Consider the following 20,708-nt stretch of genomic DNA (forward strand, 5'->3'; position numbering starts at 1 on the left):
CTACCATAGGTGGACTTTAGTAAAACTCTCTAACACTGCAGTTTTGTACGAGTAAGCTTAGTTCAGTTTAACATGGCTAGGCTGCCATGTAAAACTGAACTAAGCTTACTCATCCAAAATTTGCAAGCAATGTAATGTTTGGAATGGTTTAAAAATATATATAAAATAATAATTTCGGTGTTATAACCGGCTACATTTTCTCTCTCAGTTGAACTAAATTAGAAAAAACCTCAAAGTATACAGCGTCGTAGAAAGGTACCTAATTGTTTCCTATGGTGTTTTTTTTGCAAAAATGATATAGCACAAAATATTTCCCACTGTTGTGTGTTTTAATGACAATAAGTACCTCACACATTGAGGGAGTCTCGTTACATCCTCATACCAGTGTCAATGCCTCCTCAAAGTCAACTCTGAGCACTGCGCTATATGACAATTCTTTGGAGCAGTAGCGGTCTGCCATGCCCACACGCCCACTTAAGTCTCCATTGTAGAACTAATGAATGTTTCTATGTACTAAAAACCAGGCACACCACTGCCTCACTGTCCAAGAGAACAATGACTGTCTCCTGCAGGGCAGCACACACAAGTAGCATTCTGGTACAAGTTTCACACCAATCTGCATACACAAAAATAAACAAATCAAATAATCCAGATAGTTGTAAAAAGAAATAACACCCCTCATACAATATCCATATCTACTTCAGCTGTCTGTGCTGTAACTATTGTGCATGATTAGCAGTTGTAGCTATCAGATGGACAAACAGTTTCATAACCACTTCATACATTTTTTTACAGTTACACAGCACAGCATTTTGTGACTACTGTTAGCTGATCTAATCCCCATATTTTTGGATTTCACTCTGAAGTTTAATGCTACTGGCACATTTAATATAGTAGATACTATTTGTTCTTTCAAAATGGGCTCATCTGCTGAAAACAAGGATTTTATTAAACAGGAACTATATTTTACAACAAACATACTTCAACCATTGAAAACCAGGCAGATATCCTGCAGGTAAATACACTGGAGGCAACAGATTATGAGTTGTGCCAAGAGGCCTTGGTATGCAGATGCAAACCACAGATGAAGAGCAGTCCTGCATGTGCATTAAGTCTTTGAATACTCGTGAAACACTGAACCTGAATGCCTGGAACTCAGTTTGGCTAGCATTTCCCTAAAGCTTTCTCCAGCTACCCGACCAAATGGACTGGAATCTCCATCCTCCTCTATCTTAGACTCCTCGTCATCAAAGTTTTCAATTATGGAGAACATGGAGTCATTTGAATGCTCTTCTATCACAAATGACTCTGTGTCATGGGACGACTCCCCCAGTAAGTTCTCACACAGTCTTGATTGCTTGGTTTCTTGGACAATGGGGACATCTTTGTTTTTCTTAGGCCGAGATTTGACGACAATGTCAGAAACGCACCCCGCTTTTGACCTGGTTGACCGCTTGGTCTCCTCTGTGCCATGAACTCTGGGTATTCTTTTCCTTTCAGAAAGCTCAGCAGCACTTTCATCATTTTCTCTTTGCCGTGCTTTACTTTTATTCGTCACTAGAGGATTTGTATCCACTTTAAAAACGTAAAGTGGTTTCTTTCTTTCGCAGCCATGTCCTCCACTCTGATTTAGTTTCTTTTCGGTGGTCAATTTCAACTGATCTCTGGAATTTAGCTCTCTGCTTTTCCCTCCTCCTTTGGGTTTCGCATTGGACATTTGTAACCTTGTCTTTGTGCATGCCTGAAGATTTCTGTAAAATGAGAAAGTTTGTTATTAAGACAAACATTTTGAGGAACTAAGAATCTCCCAAATAGCTTCACATTAGTAAAATAAAATGAACAAAAAGACTTAAAAATTAACATTGTAAAGCAACAATTGTTCTCCAGCAGGAACCTAAAAATACTAACTATTAGTACCCGGCGAGGGTCAATCAGAATGTAACAAACATTCTGATTCGCCCTCGCCGGGGCTTTACCCGACCGGGAATCCCTCGGCTGGGATTCCTTGTCATTGTTCCCGGAGGGGGGTGGGCAACCCCTCAGCCAATGAGGAGGCTCAAAACGGGGCCATCCCCGCTCGAGCCTCCACACGGCTGGAGGCTGCCATCCTCCCCCGCGGGAATTAAGGTTAATGTTTTTTTTTCCTCCCCCCTCCCAACCCCACTTACCTTCTTAGGGAGCAAACGCGCTGGGAACAGTTCTGTTCCCAGCGCGTCCGCTCCCGCTGGCCATCATGGAACGGGAAAACGGACTCAGTTTTCCCTTCCCCGGTGGCCATTTTCTTTGACACTGTTTTATTTATGTTTCTGTTCTGAAACGCTGCAGCGTTTCGGAACAGAAAAAATGCTATTAGTACACCAGTCTTGCGGGCCGGGGTACTAATAGCAATAAGCCTCTTGCCGCGGAAAGGCCCCCGCGGCTCAGGGCTTATTGCTTAATTCAACATTCAAGCAGCATGACCAAATAAACGCCATTAGCACCCAGGACGAGTGTGCAGCACAATCATGTTGTGCTCAGAATACAGGCTGACACTGGTAGTTGAGGGGCATATGTAATTTAGTGGGATTTTGAATGAAGGAAAGTTATGAATACGGGCGGTGCATCGCAAATGAAGCATATAATCATGTATTACCAGGTGTTTTGTCTGAATTTGTGGCAGAGGTCCTGTGCAACTGTTAGGGAGTTTTACAAAAGTCCACCTTAGGTAGGACTAGAGAAGTCTCACACTTGGGACACATGGCTCCAACTCTTAGTGTAAGCCTGTTCCACACAAGTATGTTGATAGCAATGGCTGAGCGGCCAGGCTTATCTTACAAGGGAGAACAGGACTGTAGGTGGTACAAAGAACTTCGAGTATACACATAGGCCCAAATAAACAGACACTAAGTTATATACAAATAATCGTTTATTGTATATATATGTATTCACACTAATGTAAGGTAACAAGTAAGTACTATAATATTCAAAAAGCACATGGAAAACCCAAGGAAATAATCACAGTAACACACCTTTGTATACTTTGAGAATGACAGTATGCAATTCAAAAGTTAAGAAAAATACGAACTGTTTCAGTAATAATAAATTAAATAAATCCCACACAAGTTAAGTAAATGTTTTAATAGTTTCTCAGAGGCCTGACACTCTAAAAGTCCATCCCTATCTAGCTATGAGTGTCTCAGTCAGATTGGAGGGCATAACATGTAAGGCACATCTGCAGAACGTTCAAAAGTTCCATGCAAAGTCTTCAGTTGCAAGTAACAGACTTTGTTGCAAAAAGGGTCAGGGACTTCGTAGAAAGCTACCTGAAGACGCACATGCATTAGAATTGGGCGAATGTCTATGGGCAAACTCCCAAACACACAACTCAGCACTCCAGCAACACAGGAGAAGCTAAACAACTCTAGGTAAATTCCACCTCCAGTCCAACAGTACCTTATGAGTGAAGAAGAAGTTGCAGCATCATGCCTCTATGATACAGCAGCAGCAGGCCTGGTCACCGGATTCTTGGTCAGGCAGATGAAAGAAGGGACACTGGAGTCGATCTCGCAGCAGCAGTCGAGGGAAGAGGCTTCCAGCAAAGTATTCTTTGTTTCTTCTCGCAGCTCTGGTTTTGGCGCCATTTTCAGGGTACCAGATGAAAAACGGTTGTCGCCCGATTGATTCACCTCCCTTTCTCAGTACAGCACTCTGGCAAGGGAGGGAACTTCAAGGAGCGGAGGTCAGGAAGGAGTACACCAAAGTTTCGGGAGGTTTTGATCTTCGGAAGACAATGCACTGCACGATGGTCGCAGGCCGCAGGATATTGGTGGTTTGTAACCCAGGAAGATGGCAGCTCGTCGTGGGATGGCTCAAAATGCAAATCGTATTAAAACTGATTGGTCCCACCAGTCGAAGGGAGAGAGTCTTCTTCTCGTCGTTTCTTCTGTTCCAGTGGTCAGCTTGTCTTCAGCCTCAGGATCCCAGGCTTTTATCCAGAAACCCAGCCAATCCGCTCCCATGCACCATTCAAACTCTGAGTGGTGGATGTCCTGAACAGCCAGCCCCCCCGTTGGACATGGTCCCAGGCAGGCACACCAGAAGACAAAGAACAGCAGAGTTTTGGACTCCTCCCCCAATTCCTGTCTTCACAGGAAGGGCAGGCTTCACAAAGGATTCCCACTGAAGACAAACGTCAAACCAGGACCTCCCCCAACCAGCACAGCAGAAGAAGGACCAAGAGAGGACAAGCAAAAGAGAAATGGTGAAAAAAGAATACAGCCAACATTTGGGGTAAAAGGGTGACCCTTCTGTCCATTACGATTACTGCGGCTGTACAGCCTTGGTGTAACAAAACGCACAAATGTAGGTAGGATAAAACCTGTTCCACCAGCCATTCAGCTTTGCTTGTCACTGTAACCAAAAGGTTACAGTAGCAGTGAGAAAGGGTATAGTGTGTAACCCCTTGGCACTCGACATAAGGTGGGGGGTGTTGCTGATCTCAATATATAAAAATTAGGAAGGATACTAAATATCCCCCTGCCCTTGAGAACATAGGTTCTCACAAGGAAAATAGCAGAAAATAAAAGGAGAAGCCCACAGGGCTCCCAGCCACACTGCAGAGAGGGTGCTGTGTGTAACAAAAGTCAAAAGACAGATGCCAGTAAATTTGGGAGAAATTATTTCTCCAAGAGAGAGTTCAAAAAAGAAATACACACTATCCCAAAAGATAGGGTAAAAGAATGAGTGAGTGTGGAAAAAGGTTCCCATTCACTCAGGGGAACCGACCACAAATCCATAAATCCAGCAAAAAGTGCTGGGGGACACGCATGTGGAGGAGATTATGCATACAAATAAAACTCTACCCTAACAGTGATGTCAGTAATCCAAGATGGCCACTGCTACAATTTGTGAATCAGAATTTGATCTATAACTCCTTTCAGAGCAATCCTGTCAAATATTTTCTAAAGACCTTTTTGTTCACCATAAAAACGGAATAAAGAAGGTCCTTAAAAGAATGATCTCTCTTCTGTTTGCCGTGCGCTTTTCATGAGTTCTAAGAAATGTCCTTCTATTTTGTTAGAAGTTCTGGTAATTGACAAGACAATTTGAAAATGATTTAAGAGCAGTTGAAGCGTGAAATCTGATTTTATCTTCCAGTAAAATACATTTTTTCAAAATGTTGATACCTCCAGAAATCGAAAGTCTAAAAGTCTTCCACCATCAGCCAAAAAAAGAAAATGTATAACATCCTTTTCCTTGTGTATGTTATGTCAACAAAGAAATCTCCCTGGTTAATCCAAAACGTTATGAAAAGGTTTTGTAGTGTATTAAGGAGAGAGCCGAATGGAACAATAATGAATACTTGAACATAACTGAAAAATGAAAAAGCATCATGGCATTTGGAATGTTACAAGCAACATACTCATAAGACAAACATGGATCGAAGCAAAAGATTGTATGGAGAGCAGTTATGTGAGCCAAAGCCGTCTATCTCCAGCCTTGAAGAAGAGGAAGTAGAACGAAAGCTAAACTACAAGATTAAAAATACCTATGTATACCATAGCCGGTCAGATAGCACAGTGACTAGAGCACGCGCGCTGTGCAAAGCCTGCTGATGCAGGTTCGAATCCCGGCAGTGCAAACTCAATCTTACTTCCAATGTCGATAAATGAGCACCGCTCAGATGCCCGAGGATTCATAGCAGCTATATAAATGCAAATTATTATGTGCAGCAGAAATAAATGCTTATTTTGCAATAAAGGAAAAAGAAGAACTCCATTATATTTGATAGCAACTGATTCAGCAGGCATCTGTTTGAAGAGAGCAATAGAGCTGTCTAACAACAAAACATTGAAGATTCATCTTAGCAATCGTACAGATCCTGGAGACCCTCACTGTAAGGAACTCATGGTGGCAACAGTAAAACAAGTGATCACAGTTCAAGGGTGTTTATTAAACTGTATAAATGGGTGAGAAAAATGCCCGATCTAAAGCTAAATCTAAGATGGGAGCAAGCCACAACCATTAAATAATAAGGCAGTCCTAGTGGATTCTTGATAAATAAAAAGGGCCGATACTAAAAAAACCTATTGCCAATCCTTACCGCTAAGTTACAAAATAGTGTGGGATAATGCTCATCAGAAAAGAACGACGTGTTCAGGATGGTAGAGGTGGGGTCTCCCTTCCACACTTTTTTTTTAGCACAGGACAAATCGGGACTCCTGAGCACAGCACACACCTATGATTCTCCAGCACGAGATTACAGCACTTTTCAGCGATATCAGGACCTTCTGTGGCCAAGTCTCTTTCATACAAAGTTTTTGCCTGTGAGGGCCTGATGTGTCAAAATTAACAAAACAAAAGTTCCTTTCCATAATTTTTTACATTGGGTGACAATTCTTCACCCTTGGGTACCCCTCAACCGTGCTCTGATCCTTCTTCAATGTTTGCCTCCCTCTGTCGGCTTCACCACAGCTTTTCACTCCCAATATTATCAACTGTAGTATTCAAGAGTCTCAATATCTTTTTAAACAATCATTCACTATGGACATCCCTCATTCGGTTTCACTCCTGTCGAAACAAAGTTCACAGGGTTTCTTGACCCCTGGATCCCCCTCAACCAGACTCCGATCCTTCTTTAATATTAGCCTTCCTCAGTCAGGTTCACTACGGCCAGATACACGGTTCACTTTGCTTTCTCACAATGCGTGATTCACTTCCCTTAAATGTCTTCTTTACAACATGTCAAAGACTTTAGATTGCACAAGGGGTTTTACTCGACCCTTGTATGACCACTTTGACACTCTGCGTCAGGCTCTCCTAGGGCCTCCTGGTTTTTGTAGTTTCTTCAAAAGGGAACCAGCCAGAGTCTTTCGAATGAGCGCCCACGTGGTGCAGGACCACTCTGCAGCTGATATTTCCATGGGGTTTCATAAACATTAACACACAAGTTCTTTTGTTCATAAGTTCTTTCAATTCATATCATGTTGCCTTTTGCAACCTTCGCTCAATACAGTTCAGTTTACTATCGGTTCTCCCTCCGACTCACCGGTTGTGCTGAACTTTTTGCTGATCTAGTCTCTGGGGTCAAGGACGGTACCAAGTAGCAAGCGCGTATCCCCGCCTTGGTTATCAGTGCGGGAGGGCTATGTGCACCGTTGACATCTGTTACACCACACACCTGCTGTAGTTCCTGGTCTTATGATTTCTTTCACGAAGGCTTCGCGGGTCTGTGTCAAAAAGGGCAAGGGCACTTCCCTCCTCGTCTTCCTCTCAGGGCTCACTGTCTTTCTCCTCCGATTGAACTGCATTCCTGGAATAGCTGCTTCCTTGTGCGGTTGGCCTTGCTCAAAGTGTGCTCTTGAGCTCCGCCTTTTATCCCGGTGTGGAAGGGAAAGGGCCGCTAGGTGTGTGTAGTTAGTGTCAATTGCCTGACTCTGCCTGACCCTTGTTTTGGGACATGTCAGTTAAAACGCTCTGATGTTAGTCCGTTGTCTTTCATGGTGTGCAAAGTGTTTGTGATGGAAAAGGGCGATTGGAGGGGGGTAGAGTTTCTAAATATCCTACGGGGGAGGATGGGGAAAAGGTGTTATCGGGAAAGGGGTACTGCGTCATGCCTGTCAGTGTCCCAATTCCTGAAGACCCTCCTCCCCCACTGGTCCACCCCAGGAACTGGATCCATTAGCGATGGGCGTGTCCTGGCCACCTGGATGACAACTCTCCGGGGACTAGCGGGTGAGACACCTTCAGGTTTCTGACCTCACTCAAGGGAAATTGCATATCACAAGCTGTGTTATAACACACATGTAGTGAATGTCTTACGACGCAAGCCTATGCCAAGCGGAAAGATGCAGCCAAATTCACTGTCTTACGAAGCACGAAATATTGAATTTGTATCTTCAATCAATGATTTTCTCCTTGAAGGCAACTTAACAACAATGGGGGAAATAAAAATAAAAAAAACATGAAAATTGCAACTAACAATGGTTTAAAAGAAGGACAGATGAAAACAAGAAAACAAACCAGAACTTTCATAGAAGAGCTTGAATGTATTGGCATTATTGTTTGTAATCCCAAAAGGCTAAATGAACCACGAGTCTCACTGAATAATAGCAGAAGAAGAATTTTATGGAGAGCGGTACTAACTTGTGAAAAATGGAAATTCACTGGACATTTTGAAGAAGGGAAATTGGCAGATGTTCCAAAGGAAGTTGTTCTTATTTACAATTGCTGCTGTCAGGGACAGATGGATGTGACAAGTAATTCAGAAAAGCAGGATACCTCTGTAATAAACAGAGCTCATATATTATCCAATTTTTATATAGGAAATGCTATTACCACGACAATCTTCCTACGTAAGCACTTCTACCACACAGCATACCCACAAAATGCCCTTGCAAGTGGCAGTTGGCCGCACACTGCACATAGCTACCCCGCAGCAAATTCATCATTCAGTTTCTGCATAGCATGGGAGCTTCTATAGTTTACACCAGAGTCCTTCAGTTTGAGACAGATAGCCACAGAAGTAATAAGTAATAAAAACACATGGATGAGTGTGGAGGATCTTACGTTCCAGCCACAGAAGTAATAAAACGCATGGATGATGTTCCCTCAGAGTTGGTCAGAGGCAGATTTGTCCATTGTGCTGCTGACAACATGGACTTCCTTGAGGATACTTCGTACTGTAAATAAACTGCATGAATTCTCTGCAGTACCTCTTTCAGTGTTCAACTTAGATGGTACAATGATTTTAGCAGCAAACAAGATACTGGAAGAGGAACAACACCTAGATGTTTCCTCATTTGTCACTGAGGACAGATTATCTGTACCAGAGCAAACATATTCAGCAGCTGCCTTTGATGGAATAGCAGAATTGCAAGCACTGCGGTAACAGTCTTATGTGAAGAAATGCCATGACCTTGCAATTGAATTCAACAAGAAAATAGAACCTGATCTACTGAAGTATGATGAATTTTGTATTTGATACCTACCTACAAAATCCACTCAAAAATTCATGGGAAGAAAAAAAGCAGGAAAACCCACCTGTGCTGTACTAAATAACGGATTATACAAATATTCAACATTTGTCCATGAGAACTCTCCTATTGCATTGTAAAACTAAAAATGAGTTAACAGCTTACCTCTCAAATACAGCAATTCTGCATGCACAGTCGAGAAATTAAGCCAAGTCATCAGATGGAAATGATGAGACATTGAAAGCATACATGTGGAGGCAGACACACAAATAATTCTTCACTTCCTTTATGTATCACGTCGTCATGCTACTACCCTCCCATTCCCCCCCCCCCCGATACAGATGTTTTAATCCATACACTGTGGGGGTCGCTGTTTTTCCCATCTGACAGCATGTTTTTCATAGGAATTGGAACCATTGGAAGATTTATAGATCTCAAATGTGTGCGCTCCTGCTTAGGGCCTACAAAAAGGCAGGCATTACTAGGCCTTCATGCTCTTTCATGGTGTTTATGTTACTGGGTGCTTCATGAAGAGAGGAAAACTCTCTTTCTAGAATGTTTTCAAGACTTCAGACATAAATCCTTGAAGCTTTGGGGGGACTTGGATGTCTAGAAGAAGTTAAAAAGGAAGACGAACAATTGATAGAGCGATCCATTTGTCTAGTCTACTCACCACTAACAAAGATAACGGACATTGTTCAACTGCGTTGGTGGATGTTCACAAAAAAAAGGAGATGCAAAGTGAAAATCTGCCGTCAACAAGTTCCTCTCTAATATCATACTTCTTAAGGACTCATTACCAGGTGATGGAGTGGTGACGCGCTGATCAACACCACCCACATTTCCCAGATCCATCACAACTTCAGGTGGGAGAAGGCAAATAATCAGTATTCTCCGAGTATGTGTAGACTTCCATGTGCACCACAATAATACAGCTTGTATGGTGTGCATGAGTCAAAGGACGATGTGCTGTGCACTACAAATGCCAAGCTCAGTCACTAAGGTGCCCAAAACTGTGCAAGTGTGGCGGCGGAAAAGAGCTCTGTGATAACGATTTTCTAGATGATGAAAATGAACTCTGGGACTCAGAAGATGACAAATCTCTCTCTTAAAATGTAAATAGCTATTGAAGTTTTAATAAACAGTATATTTCAATGAGAAAGTTGCAAATTATTTTAGACTTTCTAATTTAGTGAGCATACAGTCTTTTGCTATGAAGCAGCAATAAGTCACAAGACTATATCTCAAACTGTAAAAGATATAACAAAATTATGTCTATAAACTTTTGTATTCCTTTGATCATGTTTAACAAAGAACCTACTAAGAAATGTTTCATAGAACCACCCTAAAAGCAGTTAGAGCTAAAAAAATAATTAGTATCCGTAACGGCAGCCATCTTGGATTAATGATGGGACACAGGCCCTCTGCCACAAATTCAGACAAAACCCCTGGTAGTACATGATTGTATGCATCATTATCAATGTATCTCCAGTAGGCATACCTTCCCTTCATTCAAAATCCCACGGAATAGATTATTATAATAGATAACCCTCAACTATGGTGGTAAGGGTCCACGTTCCGACCAAGTGTCACCAGCACACTGGCATCTTGACCTTCGCTTACATCTCCAGCTTGCCTCACCTACTAGATGCATCCCTCGCTTCCTTTCATTTTACCCCATCTTCCCCATGCTCCCACTTGTCCACTGCCAAGCTTTATACAGTGCCTCCCTCGCACCTCTGGACTAGTCATGAAAATGGAGAAGCGACTCTTCTCAGTGATCCATTTGCCATTTCAGTTCTAGCCATATTCATTTGCATTTTGTTCTGGCACAGGACATGGCAAGCACATGCTAAGCAAGTCGTTTATTTTGACAAAAATATTTGCATGCCAGGCTGTTTTCTGGGGTGATAAATGAAAGAATCTAGGCCTACCAACTTGGGCTGGCTGGCTATTGTGATCCTCTGAGGCCTGGATTATCTATTTAGGACCAAGGGTAAAGGATGCGGAGTGAAAGAAGCCAGAGACTCAACTCAAGTTATGTTGATCTAGCGCACAAATATGCATTTGTTGGGACTTGGAGCGCAACTAAAAACCATATAATGATGCGTGAATAAGTGCTGACAATTAGCAGATCAAATCACAATAGCCTTAAAAAGGAGTCTATGTACAAAACACCTGTTGGCTAAACACGTTGAGATTAGTAACAATATCGGAGACTCAAGCCAAATTTGAAAAACTGCCAAAAATACAGGCTTAAAAAGGTACAATTGTGCGCTTAAACTCTAGAAAGAATGAACACATAGAGGTGAACTAATGATTGTGACACAAGTGAAACTTACGTTCTTAAGGAAGATCTCGCAACATGTTGCAAATATGATCTTTTCTTAAAATATTTTGAAATATACAAATAAATCTGCAATGCCAGGGCAAGTAAGACTTTTGAAAATTCTGTAACGTATGGCAAAAAGCTATATCCACTTTGACTCTGCTTACTTTGTGAGCAGTGCGGCAGCAGTCACACCAAAACACTATTCAAATAGTTTAAAGTTGATGAGTTATTGGTGTCTTTAAAGCGTGCCAATAAACTAAGCAGCATCAGACCAAACGTTTCTGCCATAAGCACTCAAACCATACATCTTTTAGGGATATTTAAAGCAATTGGTTCAACTTCACTTCTCCCTCTAAAAATGGACACAATGGTGCATGATCACTCATCAAATTCTAATGTAGAACGATTTCATTTCATTCCACGGTACCAAAGTGTCAAAATAGTAAACCTACACGATAACTGCAACTATTTGTGTAATTTGGCAGAGCATCCATTCTCAAATTGTAAGCTAACAGTAATGTCCATCTACATATGTTTAAATGCACGTTTCTTCATCCCATATGTATTACAACAATATTTGGTATTCAAGTACCTTGTTAAAATAATTTAGCAAGCCACAAGAATGCAGCAATTTACCCCAGAGGATTACCCACATCTCGTCAGAGACAGTGGGTGGGGCAGTGCAGGTTTACTAGTCATAAATTACTATTTGCATCTCCATGCTTCACCTCATAATGTCCCGGAGTCCAAAATCAGTTTAATTAATCTTCAATGCTACCACCATGCAAGACACATCCCATGCGCAATTTCGTCTTTACTTGTTTGTACCACTCACACTATACATGGCAAACCCAGGCCATTCAATTCACAAAGTATCCAAGTGGCGTTGAAATTGTTAAAATTAAGATTACACACAAAACCCAATAAAGTCTTCCTTTTTCACCCTACAATAATCCACAAGACCCAACCCACATTTATCAATGACCCAATGTTGGAATGCAATCCTACTACCGCTCCATTATTCTGTTCACGCACTTTGAAGGCTCACAAAAAACAGGGATCCCAGGATATGCTTGGCATACAGTAGCCATTTGAGATTCCTTAACGCAAGAACAGTATAAGTAACAAGGTAACTAGTCAATGATATTACTCAAAGAATCAAATCCGAGGGATACTCATCTAGGAAAGAGGACAATACTGGAACACACAATGATATAAAGGGAAGCAACTTTCTCTTCTGATTTTTTGTTTTTATAGGTGATCTGTATAGAAACCGTCAGTTAAAGGCCGATTCAAAAGGGTGCACGTTTTAATGTGTATTGAGAATGATTGTTTTAGGTTATGCTTAGTATGAAACATAGCCCAAAGGAGAATTTGAGAATTTAGTGTATTTTAGAGTAGGACTGGCGATTTTAGTGAGAATAGAAATGGTCCATTGGGGGGCTAGTTTACTTGTCTTCTGAAGAATTTGGAGTGTCTTGTGAGGCTCTGCTATTTTAGCTTATCTAGGTTGTCTCCATACACCAAAGTTAAGTAGCAATGCTTGCGAATTAAAAAGCACAGAACCGCACATTGCTGCTCTACACATTTCTTCAAGGCAATTATTGTGCAAGAAAGCTTAGAGCAGCCACTCCACAAGCTGAAAATCTGCAATTGTCTACTTGACTTCTCATGACAGTATCTGATACAAAACATGGGTCATCTTGCTTAACCCTGCTTGGTAATGGTTGGCGTTATTGGCCTGACAGACGACAAAAATACGATACGATTTTCTGAAGTCCTCCGTGTTGTCCAAGCAGAGCTTAACTCAGACACAGGGTAAGTCAAGAGTCTACCAATAGGGGCAGGACCAAAGGACTCATTAGCATTCAAGCTAGCAGGGACGAGCAACAGGAGTTGCAATCATATGACTATTTGCCACCTTACCAATCATGTGGGTCCTCTGAAACACTAACTAGCTGCTATTTTCTTTTTCTTTTTTTAATAGTTTTTTAAATGCTATGTTTTATCCCAAGCTCTCTTCAACTATTAAAGGTACACTATGTTGGTACATTTAATGTTACAATATGTAGAATTACGGTAATTCACTCAGCTTCGCTGCCCTGACCATCATCAACACTAAATTAACCCTGGCCATGCCATTACTTAAACAGTTTAAATTAACAGCGTCATAAAAGGTCCTGGACTGAAGGTGCATATGGCTTCCGGAATCTAGACACCGATTTTAAGTAGATTTGCGACATGCTATCCAAGAGTGAAGGCACTACTATATATCACCATGCTGAAACGATCCTTATTTATGTAAAGCTGACCATTTCCTTTAACATGGGGTCATTCTTTGCTATTTGGCAAATATAAAAACAAAAGTTGCCTTGAAAATCTGACTTCAGTTTGTTTCAAGCATTTTATTCATGATCGCTTTTGAAGAAATTACTTTGACAGTGTTGTATGGTTAGCAATAAAAGGTTTGTTTGAAAAACAAAAGGTTGACCTGAATACTAAATAACAATTTAAGTAGCAAAGAAAGTTGGTTCCTAAGGACCCCCTACTCTGTAAAAACTATGGAAAGTTAAATCAACCAAGAGTGCCTGATCTCACAGAGGAGACTTGTCTATTTGATAACAACCAAAAAGGATCTTTAAAAAAAAGAAAAGAAATAAAGAATACTCAAGATCACCTTTCTCTTGCGCTACCTATGTTTGGTTCAAGGAACAGTAAGCGGCATATAAAGTCTATTCAGAACTTTGTTCACTGGTTCTATGAAGTTTCTTTGACAAAATTGAATTTGACCAAATACAGTTTAAAAGTTCGTTTTTTAAAAAAAAAAAAATACTCGGGCTGTGGTGCCCCTCCACCTCCATTTCACCTATCCCTGCCCTATCACCCTGCATCCCTCTTTACCTACCCCAACCCCATCCCCCAACTACACAACCCAAACCCACCATCTATCTGTTTTGTGGTAAAAAATGCCAAAGAAATGCTGCAAAATGTAATTCGGCCAAATGGTTGGTCAAACTAAGTGGGGAAATAGTTGATCAGCCGCTGAGTGGCAGATGCATTCTTCAATGTAAAAGGTCCAAAAGGCATTACTCTAAACTGGAAGGGCCGTTCTGGGGTAGAGAATGCAGTCCTCTACTTCGAACAGTCGGTTACAGCTATCTTTCAATTACCTGAGGTGAGATCAAAGGTGCTCAAAAACTTTGTAGCACCAAGCTTGTCCACAAAGTCATCTGTTCTTGTTAAAGAATGGGCATCTAAATGATGTTCCCAAGATAGAGCTCCATAGTCTGCATAGCATCTCACACCCTTAGACCGTGCTTTCGTTACTCGGAACACTGGATTAAGGACTAGTAGACGGGTCTATTTCTCCAGATCTGACATTTTCAGTCATTCTGTAGGCCCTGATTTTGACACCTAAACTATCCTGTGTATCAATGTCATGTTGGGTATCATCCGTAGGGATAGTGAAAAGAACGAGGCAAACTAACATAGCAAAGCCTTGCGCTACTGTAGTGTCAGCTGTGGAGGGAAATGGGTAACACCAAGGGCTCGTTGAGATGTAAGTCCAACGGCACCTTGGGCATGAAGGAGGGGCGCGTCCTCAGCACTACCCTCATCTCGTGGAATGTCGGGTATGGAGGTTTACAGGAGAGGGCCTGGATCTCTCCCAATCGTCGTGCGCAGGTGATGGCCACAAGAAACGCTCTCTTCCATGATAGGAACGTCAGCAGCGCCAAATGCAAAGGCTCGAATGGAGGGCCCATGAGCCTGGTCAGCACCACATTGAGCTCCCACGCTGGGATCGGAGCCTTCACTGGCAAGAGAGAGCGGAACAGTCCTTTGATGAACTCCTTCACCAGGCGGTCCAACCACAGCGTCGACCGCACCAGAGTTCTGGTGTAGCGGGAGATAGCATGGTTGCATGCGCCAGCCCCGCCTTGGCCAGCGACAGCAAGTACGGCAGCACTTAAGGGGCCGTAATCAGTAGAGGGTTGATGATCTGTGCACAGCAGCAGACAGAGAACGTCTTACATTTATGTCCATCGCACTTAAGAGTCGAGGAAGCCCTGGCCTTGGCAAGTACCTCCTTGCAGTCCGCTTGGATATTGTAGCCTCTGAAAACTAGTGCTGCAGGAGCCAGGCCTGCAGGTTCAGCAACCCTGGGTTGTGGTGCAGGTTCGCTCCTCTGTCCCTGGCGAGAAGATCTGCGTCTGTCGGAAGCTTGACTAGAGGGGACGCTGACATGTCCAGAAGGTCCGGGTACCATATCTGCCTCGGCCACGCCGGTGCAACGAGGATCATCCTGCAACGGGACCGTCTGAGTTGACTGATGAGTCGCAGAAGCAAGAGCAACAGTGGGAACACATAGATGAACAGGCCGTCCCAGGGGAAGGAGAATGCATCGCCCATGATCCCCAGTTGGGGAAACCTGCTGGCGAACCTCCGGCACTTGGTGTTCGTCGCCGTCGCGAACAGATCTATCTGGGGATTGCCCCATCATCGGAATAGTAGATCCACTTGATCCTGCCGGTGCTCCCACTCGTGACACGAGCACAACTCCCTGCTGAGTGAGTTGGCAACGGTGTTCTTTACTCCTGCCAGGTGGAAGGGTACCAGGAACATCCCCTGGGCGACGGCCCAGTGCCACTGGTCCTGCGCTTCCTTGGATAGAGCTGGGGATCTGGTGCCCCCCCCCCTGCTTCTGGATTTAGAACATCGGGGTGGTGTTGTCGGTGAAGACCCGTACCACTTTGCCCTTGAGGGATCGGAGGAAGGACCTGAGGGCCCAGAACACGGGCCGGAGCTCCAGGACATTGATGTCTAGAGACCTCTCCTCCGGGAGCCAAAGGCCTCTTGCGTGGAGATCTCCGGTGTGCGTGCCCCATCCCTCCCGGGAGGCGTCCGTCATCACGGTTTCTTGATGTGCTGGGGTCTGAAGTCCATGCCTGCTGCGAGATGCGCACGGGTGCCCCACCACCAGATCGCCTGCCGGAAAATCTCATTGAGGGCGATCTGGTCTTCGAAGCTTCCCGTCACTTATACCCAATGGGCGTCTAGGAACTCCTGCAGAGGCCGCATCCGTAACCTGCTCAGTCACACGAGGCAGATGCATGACGACATCCTGCCGAGCAGGGACTTGATGGACCTCACCGTGGCAACCTCCGTCATCAACAGCCGTTGTACCTTGCCCCGGATGGCCTTTATCCTCTCCTCCGAGGGTGACGCCAGCCATGCCACTGTGTTGAGTCTGGCTCCCAGGAATAGGGCGTCCTGCGATGGCGCCAAGCAGGACTTCGCAAAGTTTATCGAGAACCCCAGTTTCGTGAGCAGGCGGACTGCCCTCAATGTGTGGTCGACGGCGAGTTCTCTTGACTTTGCTCAGATGAGCCAATCGTCCAGGTAGGGGTAGAAGTGGATCACCTGCAGGCGCAGCCGCGCCGCTAGGCACTTGGTGAAGAGCCTTGGCGCGGACGTCAAACCGAAAGGCAGTGCCTTGAACTGATAGTGCCGTCCTTGGACCAAGAAGCGCAGAAACGTTTGATGTCCTTTGTGTATGGGGATGCGGAAGTAGGCATCCTCCAAGTCCAACGACGACAGGAAGTCGCCTTCCTCCAGTTGTCCCAGCACGTGTTGGACGGTGACCATCCGGAACTTCTGGGATTTTATGAATTTGTTGATGCGGCGGAGGTCTAGAATGGGCCGCCAGCCGCCTGTCTTCTTTCGGACGAGGAAGTACCGCGAGTATACTCCGGAGTCTCTTTGGGACGAGTTCTATCGTGCCCTTCTTCAGCATTGCTCTTACCTCCAGAAGCAGCTGTTGAATGTGATTTTCCTTCCTGGACTTCCAGGAACTCCAGAGTGTGCCCGTGTGTCAGGGCATCCAGCAACCCAACGGTCGGTGGAGATGGACTTCCACGCGCCAACAAAGTTCACCAGCCGGCCTCCCACCGGGGTGCTCGGGTGGGGGCCCAACGTCACGCCCGGTTCAGTCTTGCTTCGCCGAGGCCTTGCCACCTTGGGCCCCTTGGCGACGACGACGGTGTCCACCGGCCTTGTTGCGCCCTCTGTAGGCTTCCTGCGACAAGGAGCGGGCTGCCTGGTGGTACGACGAGGAGCTGCCGCCGAATCCTTTGGAGGCACCTTGAGACTTGCCTCCGGAGGTCCAAAAGGACGGCCGTCGTTGATGGAGCCCAAGGCCTGGGCCGTCTCTGTGTCCGCCTTGATGGCCTGCAGTGACTCGTCCACTGCCTTGACGAACAGGTTGTTCCCGTCGAAGGGCATGTCCAGCACCCTGGTCTGCAGGTCCTGACGGAAGTCTGTGGCCCTGAGCCAACCACGCCGGCGAAGACAAACGCTGTTGCCCATCTGGCGAAAACTGGCGTCAGCGAAGTCCGTGGCCACTGTGATGGCGTGGTCTGACACCACCTCGCCTTCCTGCAGGATTTCCAGGGCTTCCGCCCTTCTTGTCGCCTGGGAGGATGTCCAAGAGGGGAGCGATCTTAAACCACAGCTCCCTGTGGTAGCAGGCCACGATCGCGAGGGCGTTGGCCGCCTTGACGGTCCTCGCTGCCGACGAGATGACCCGTCGGCCCAATGGCATCCAGCTTCTTCCCCTGGCTGTTCGGTGGGGAAGTGGAAGTGGAAGTTGATGCCGTTGCCCCAGCCTATGTCTTCTTGGCCGCCGCGGAGACCACCGAATCCGGGGACAGCTGTGCCCTGAGGCACATAGGCACGTAGTCTGGGACCCGGTACTACTTCTCGTACCAGTCCCTCTTCGCAGGGGCTGTGGACGGGTTCTTCAGAAGGGACAGTCATTCGTCCCAGATGTCATCCAGTAACGGGACTGAGAGGACTGTCTTGTTCTTGGCCTCCCGTCGTTGGTAGAGGAACCCCTCCTTCTGCTCTTCGGGCATAGCTGGAACAGCTCCGATGCCCTGGCGATTATGGCATGAAAGGAGCCAATTTCGTCGGGAGGGGAAGCCCGGGGAGGGGGTGATGGGAGATCCGTTCCATTGTCACCACCATCGTCCGTCCCCGTCGTCGCCATCTCAGTCTCCGTCTCATCCCTCAGTGGAGGGGATGGAGGTGAAGGATGTAAGGGTGGGGGAGGATGGATTCTCCACCGCTTGGGTAGAGGACTCCGACGGTCCAGGCGCCGCTGAATCGTCCACCGGAGGCAAGGGTAGCCTTGTCCTCATCTCAGTACACAGGGTTTGCAGTGCCAGCAAAATGTCATCCTGTCTGTCTGTCCGTAGGAGGTGGCATCAGTTGCGCCGGGAGCGCCGGGATGTCCAGTTCCTCGTCGATCTGCCGCTCTTCATCAGCTCCACCCTCGCTCCCCACGTCCCCCTCGTTGGGATCCTTCCGGCAGGCCCTCTCCTCGAACCTCTTGTCCAGTGTTGCCTTGACGATAGACAGCTCGTCCTCGGAAGAGGTATCTGAGTCCGTTAGGACTACTTTGCCCCCCCCCTCTTTCTCATCCCGAGGTTTCAGGGGGGTCTTTTCGATAGGCTGGAAAGACGATTCCCTCTGAGATGGCAGGGAAACTCTAGACCTGGAGGTCATCTCCACTGGGGTCGCCTCCGCAGGCTTTGCCAGGGCCGCCATGACTCAATCGAGGCCTTAGTCGAGTGAATCTGTGCCTTCACAACCTTGGGCGCGTCTGAGGCCTTCACCGCGGCTTTCTCCGTCGGGACCTGCCGGGGCTTCTCCCGAAGCTTACCCGGGTTCTCCGACTTCCTTTTCACTGAGCCGGAGTGTTGGCTTGTGGTTGACGGCGTCAGTGACATCACGCCCTGCCTGGCAGCCGAGGAGCCCGAACCAACGGTGCTCCCGGTGCCCGCGGACTCGCAGTGCTTTGCCTTCTGTTGGGCCCCTGTCGCCGGAGTGTCCTCAAAGGTCTTAGAGGACCGCGCAGACTTCTTCTCACCTGCTGCTGGGCTTTTCGCCTCCAGCCAGTTAGTGAGTAGAGTACGACAGTCCTTTATGGTCCAGACAGACATGTTCTTGCAGAACGCACAGTCCTCCTCCACATGCGACTTGTAGGCGTAAAGGCAGTAGAGGCACCGGGAGTGCTCATCTTCCTTGAAGACGTTCTGTAGTCCACATCCTGGGCAGATCCTAAACAGCTTGGATCCAGTTGGCGTTGAGTCTCCTTTGTCCTGGGCCATGTCCACGCAGGGTAGGCCTCAAAGATCTTCCGGAATTCTCCAAGAAGTGAAATTCGAAAAATTCCGAAACGGGTCCCGGTTAATCAGAAGATGAAAGGGTGGAGCTTGAGGCACGATTTGACAGAAAAATAAAGAGTAAACTCTTTGGAAAAATGCAACATGCAGTAAAAGCACGAGAGCTAAAGCATGAGGAATCCCAACACTTGAACGTGCGGTAAAAATCTGAAGATGGCTGCCAGAAGAGGGGCTTAGGTAGAGGGCAGTCATTGTCTGGGGTAGTATGACCCAGAGACCAGTGATTGGTTATTAGTAGAAAGACAGTTCAGAAACGAAACTGAAACCGATTTTTCCTTTTACTGAGGATTCCCAACCTGACAACAGGGAATATTCATGAGCATGTGAATCCATGGCAGACCCCATGCTGGAGAATGAGCCTTTGCACTGAGCGAGCCATCAGAAGCGAAGCTCTGGTGCACATCAGGTCGAGGGTTTAATTTTCTCTTCCTCAGAGACCAGTAGCAGGACTCCCATTTCAACCTAAGGGATGAAAGCTTTTGATCTACGTAGAAAGCTTTTGATGCTTTCTTGGGGATGCAAAGTCCACTAGTTTCCCTCACCAAGTTTTGAAACTGCTTCGTAAGGCCCTTTTCACTTGTACTGTAAGTTTCTAGGCCTCATAAGCACCGTGGAACACTTTGGCCCATTCCACCCGAAAATTGGTGTTAAGTTGGCGCATTTACCCTAAACTTGGAGCTGGGGGTAAATGCTGCCAGACTTGTGATTGTGCAGACCATTAAATGCGGCAGTAATAGCGTTAGCACCGTATTTAAGGGCTACCGCCCAACTCGTGATGAGGCCCACAGCCTTTTTTTGTCAGAGAATTTGTCCTACGGGAGGATCAGCTGTGTCAAACAATAACCAATTCCTTGAGGTTATTTCCGAAAAACACTCTACCTGGAACGTCTTGCTGTATGCTAACAGGTATAGCCATATAATTTACTGACAGTCACAGGTAGGATTCTGAACATGTGGAGGGGCCATCAGCAAGTTTTGTAGGCCTCAGAAGAGCCTATGCAACTACCACTGATGAGACAAGAGTGATGTCCACTGTAACCTCTAATACAAGCAGTTTCTTGGCGATTTATAAAAGGCATCATCCTTAAAGTAAAACTTTGTGTTAGCAGGAACAGAATTCTAAATATCAGCAACCTGTTGCCAACAGGAACCAATTGTCAATAAAACAATTTCACC

General features: G+C 45.6%; 1 protein-coding gene across 1 annotated transcript in view; it reads right to left on the minus strand.

The window, feature by feature from the left end:
- Positions 1-310: 310 nt before the first annotated feature.
- Positions 311-20,708, minus strand: part of LOC138488651 (uncharacterized) — a 488,897-nt gene continuing 468,499 nt past the window's right edge. The window contains exon 5 of the mRNA XM_069615813.1: positions 311-1,751. Within this exon, the coding sequence (XP_069471914.1) occupies positions 1,109-1,751 (643 nt within the window). The 3' untranslated portion in view covers positions 311-1,108. The remainder of the gene's footprint in view (positions 1,752-20,708) is intronic.

The sequence above is a fragment of the Ambystoma mexicanum genome, chromosome 9 (genome assembly GCF_040938575.1).
Source record: "Ambystoma mexicanum isolate Mex_15411 chromosome 9, UKY_AmexF1_1, whole genome shotgun sequence".
NCBI classification, from domain to species: Eukaryota; Metazoa; Chordata; class Amphibia; order Caudata; family Ambystomatidae; genus Ambystoma; species Ambystoma mexicanum.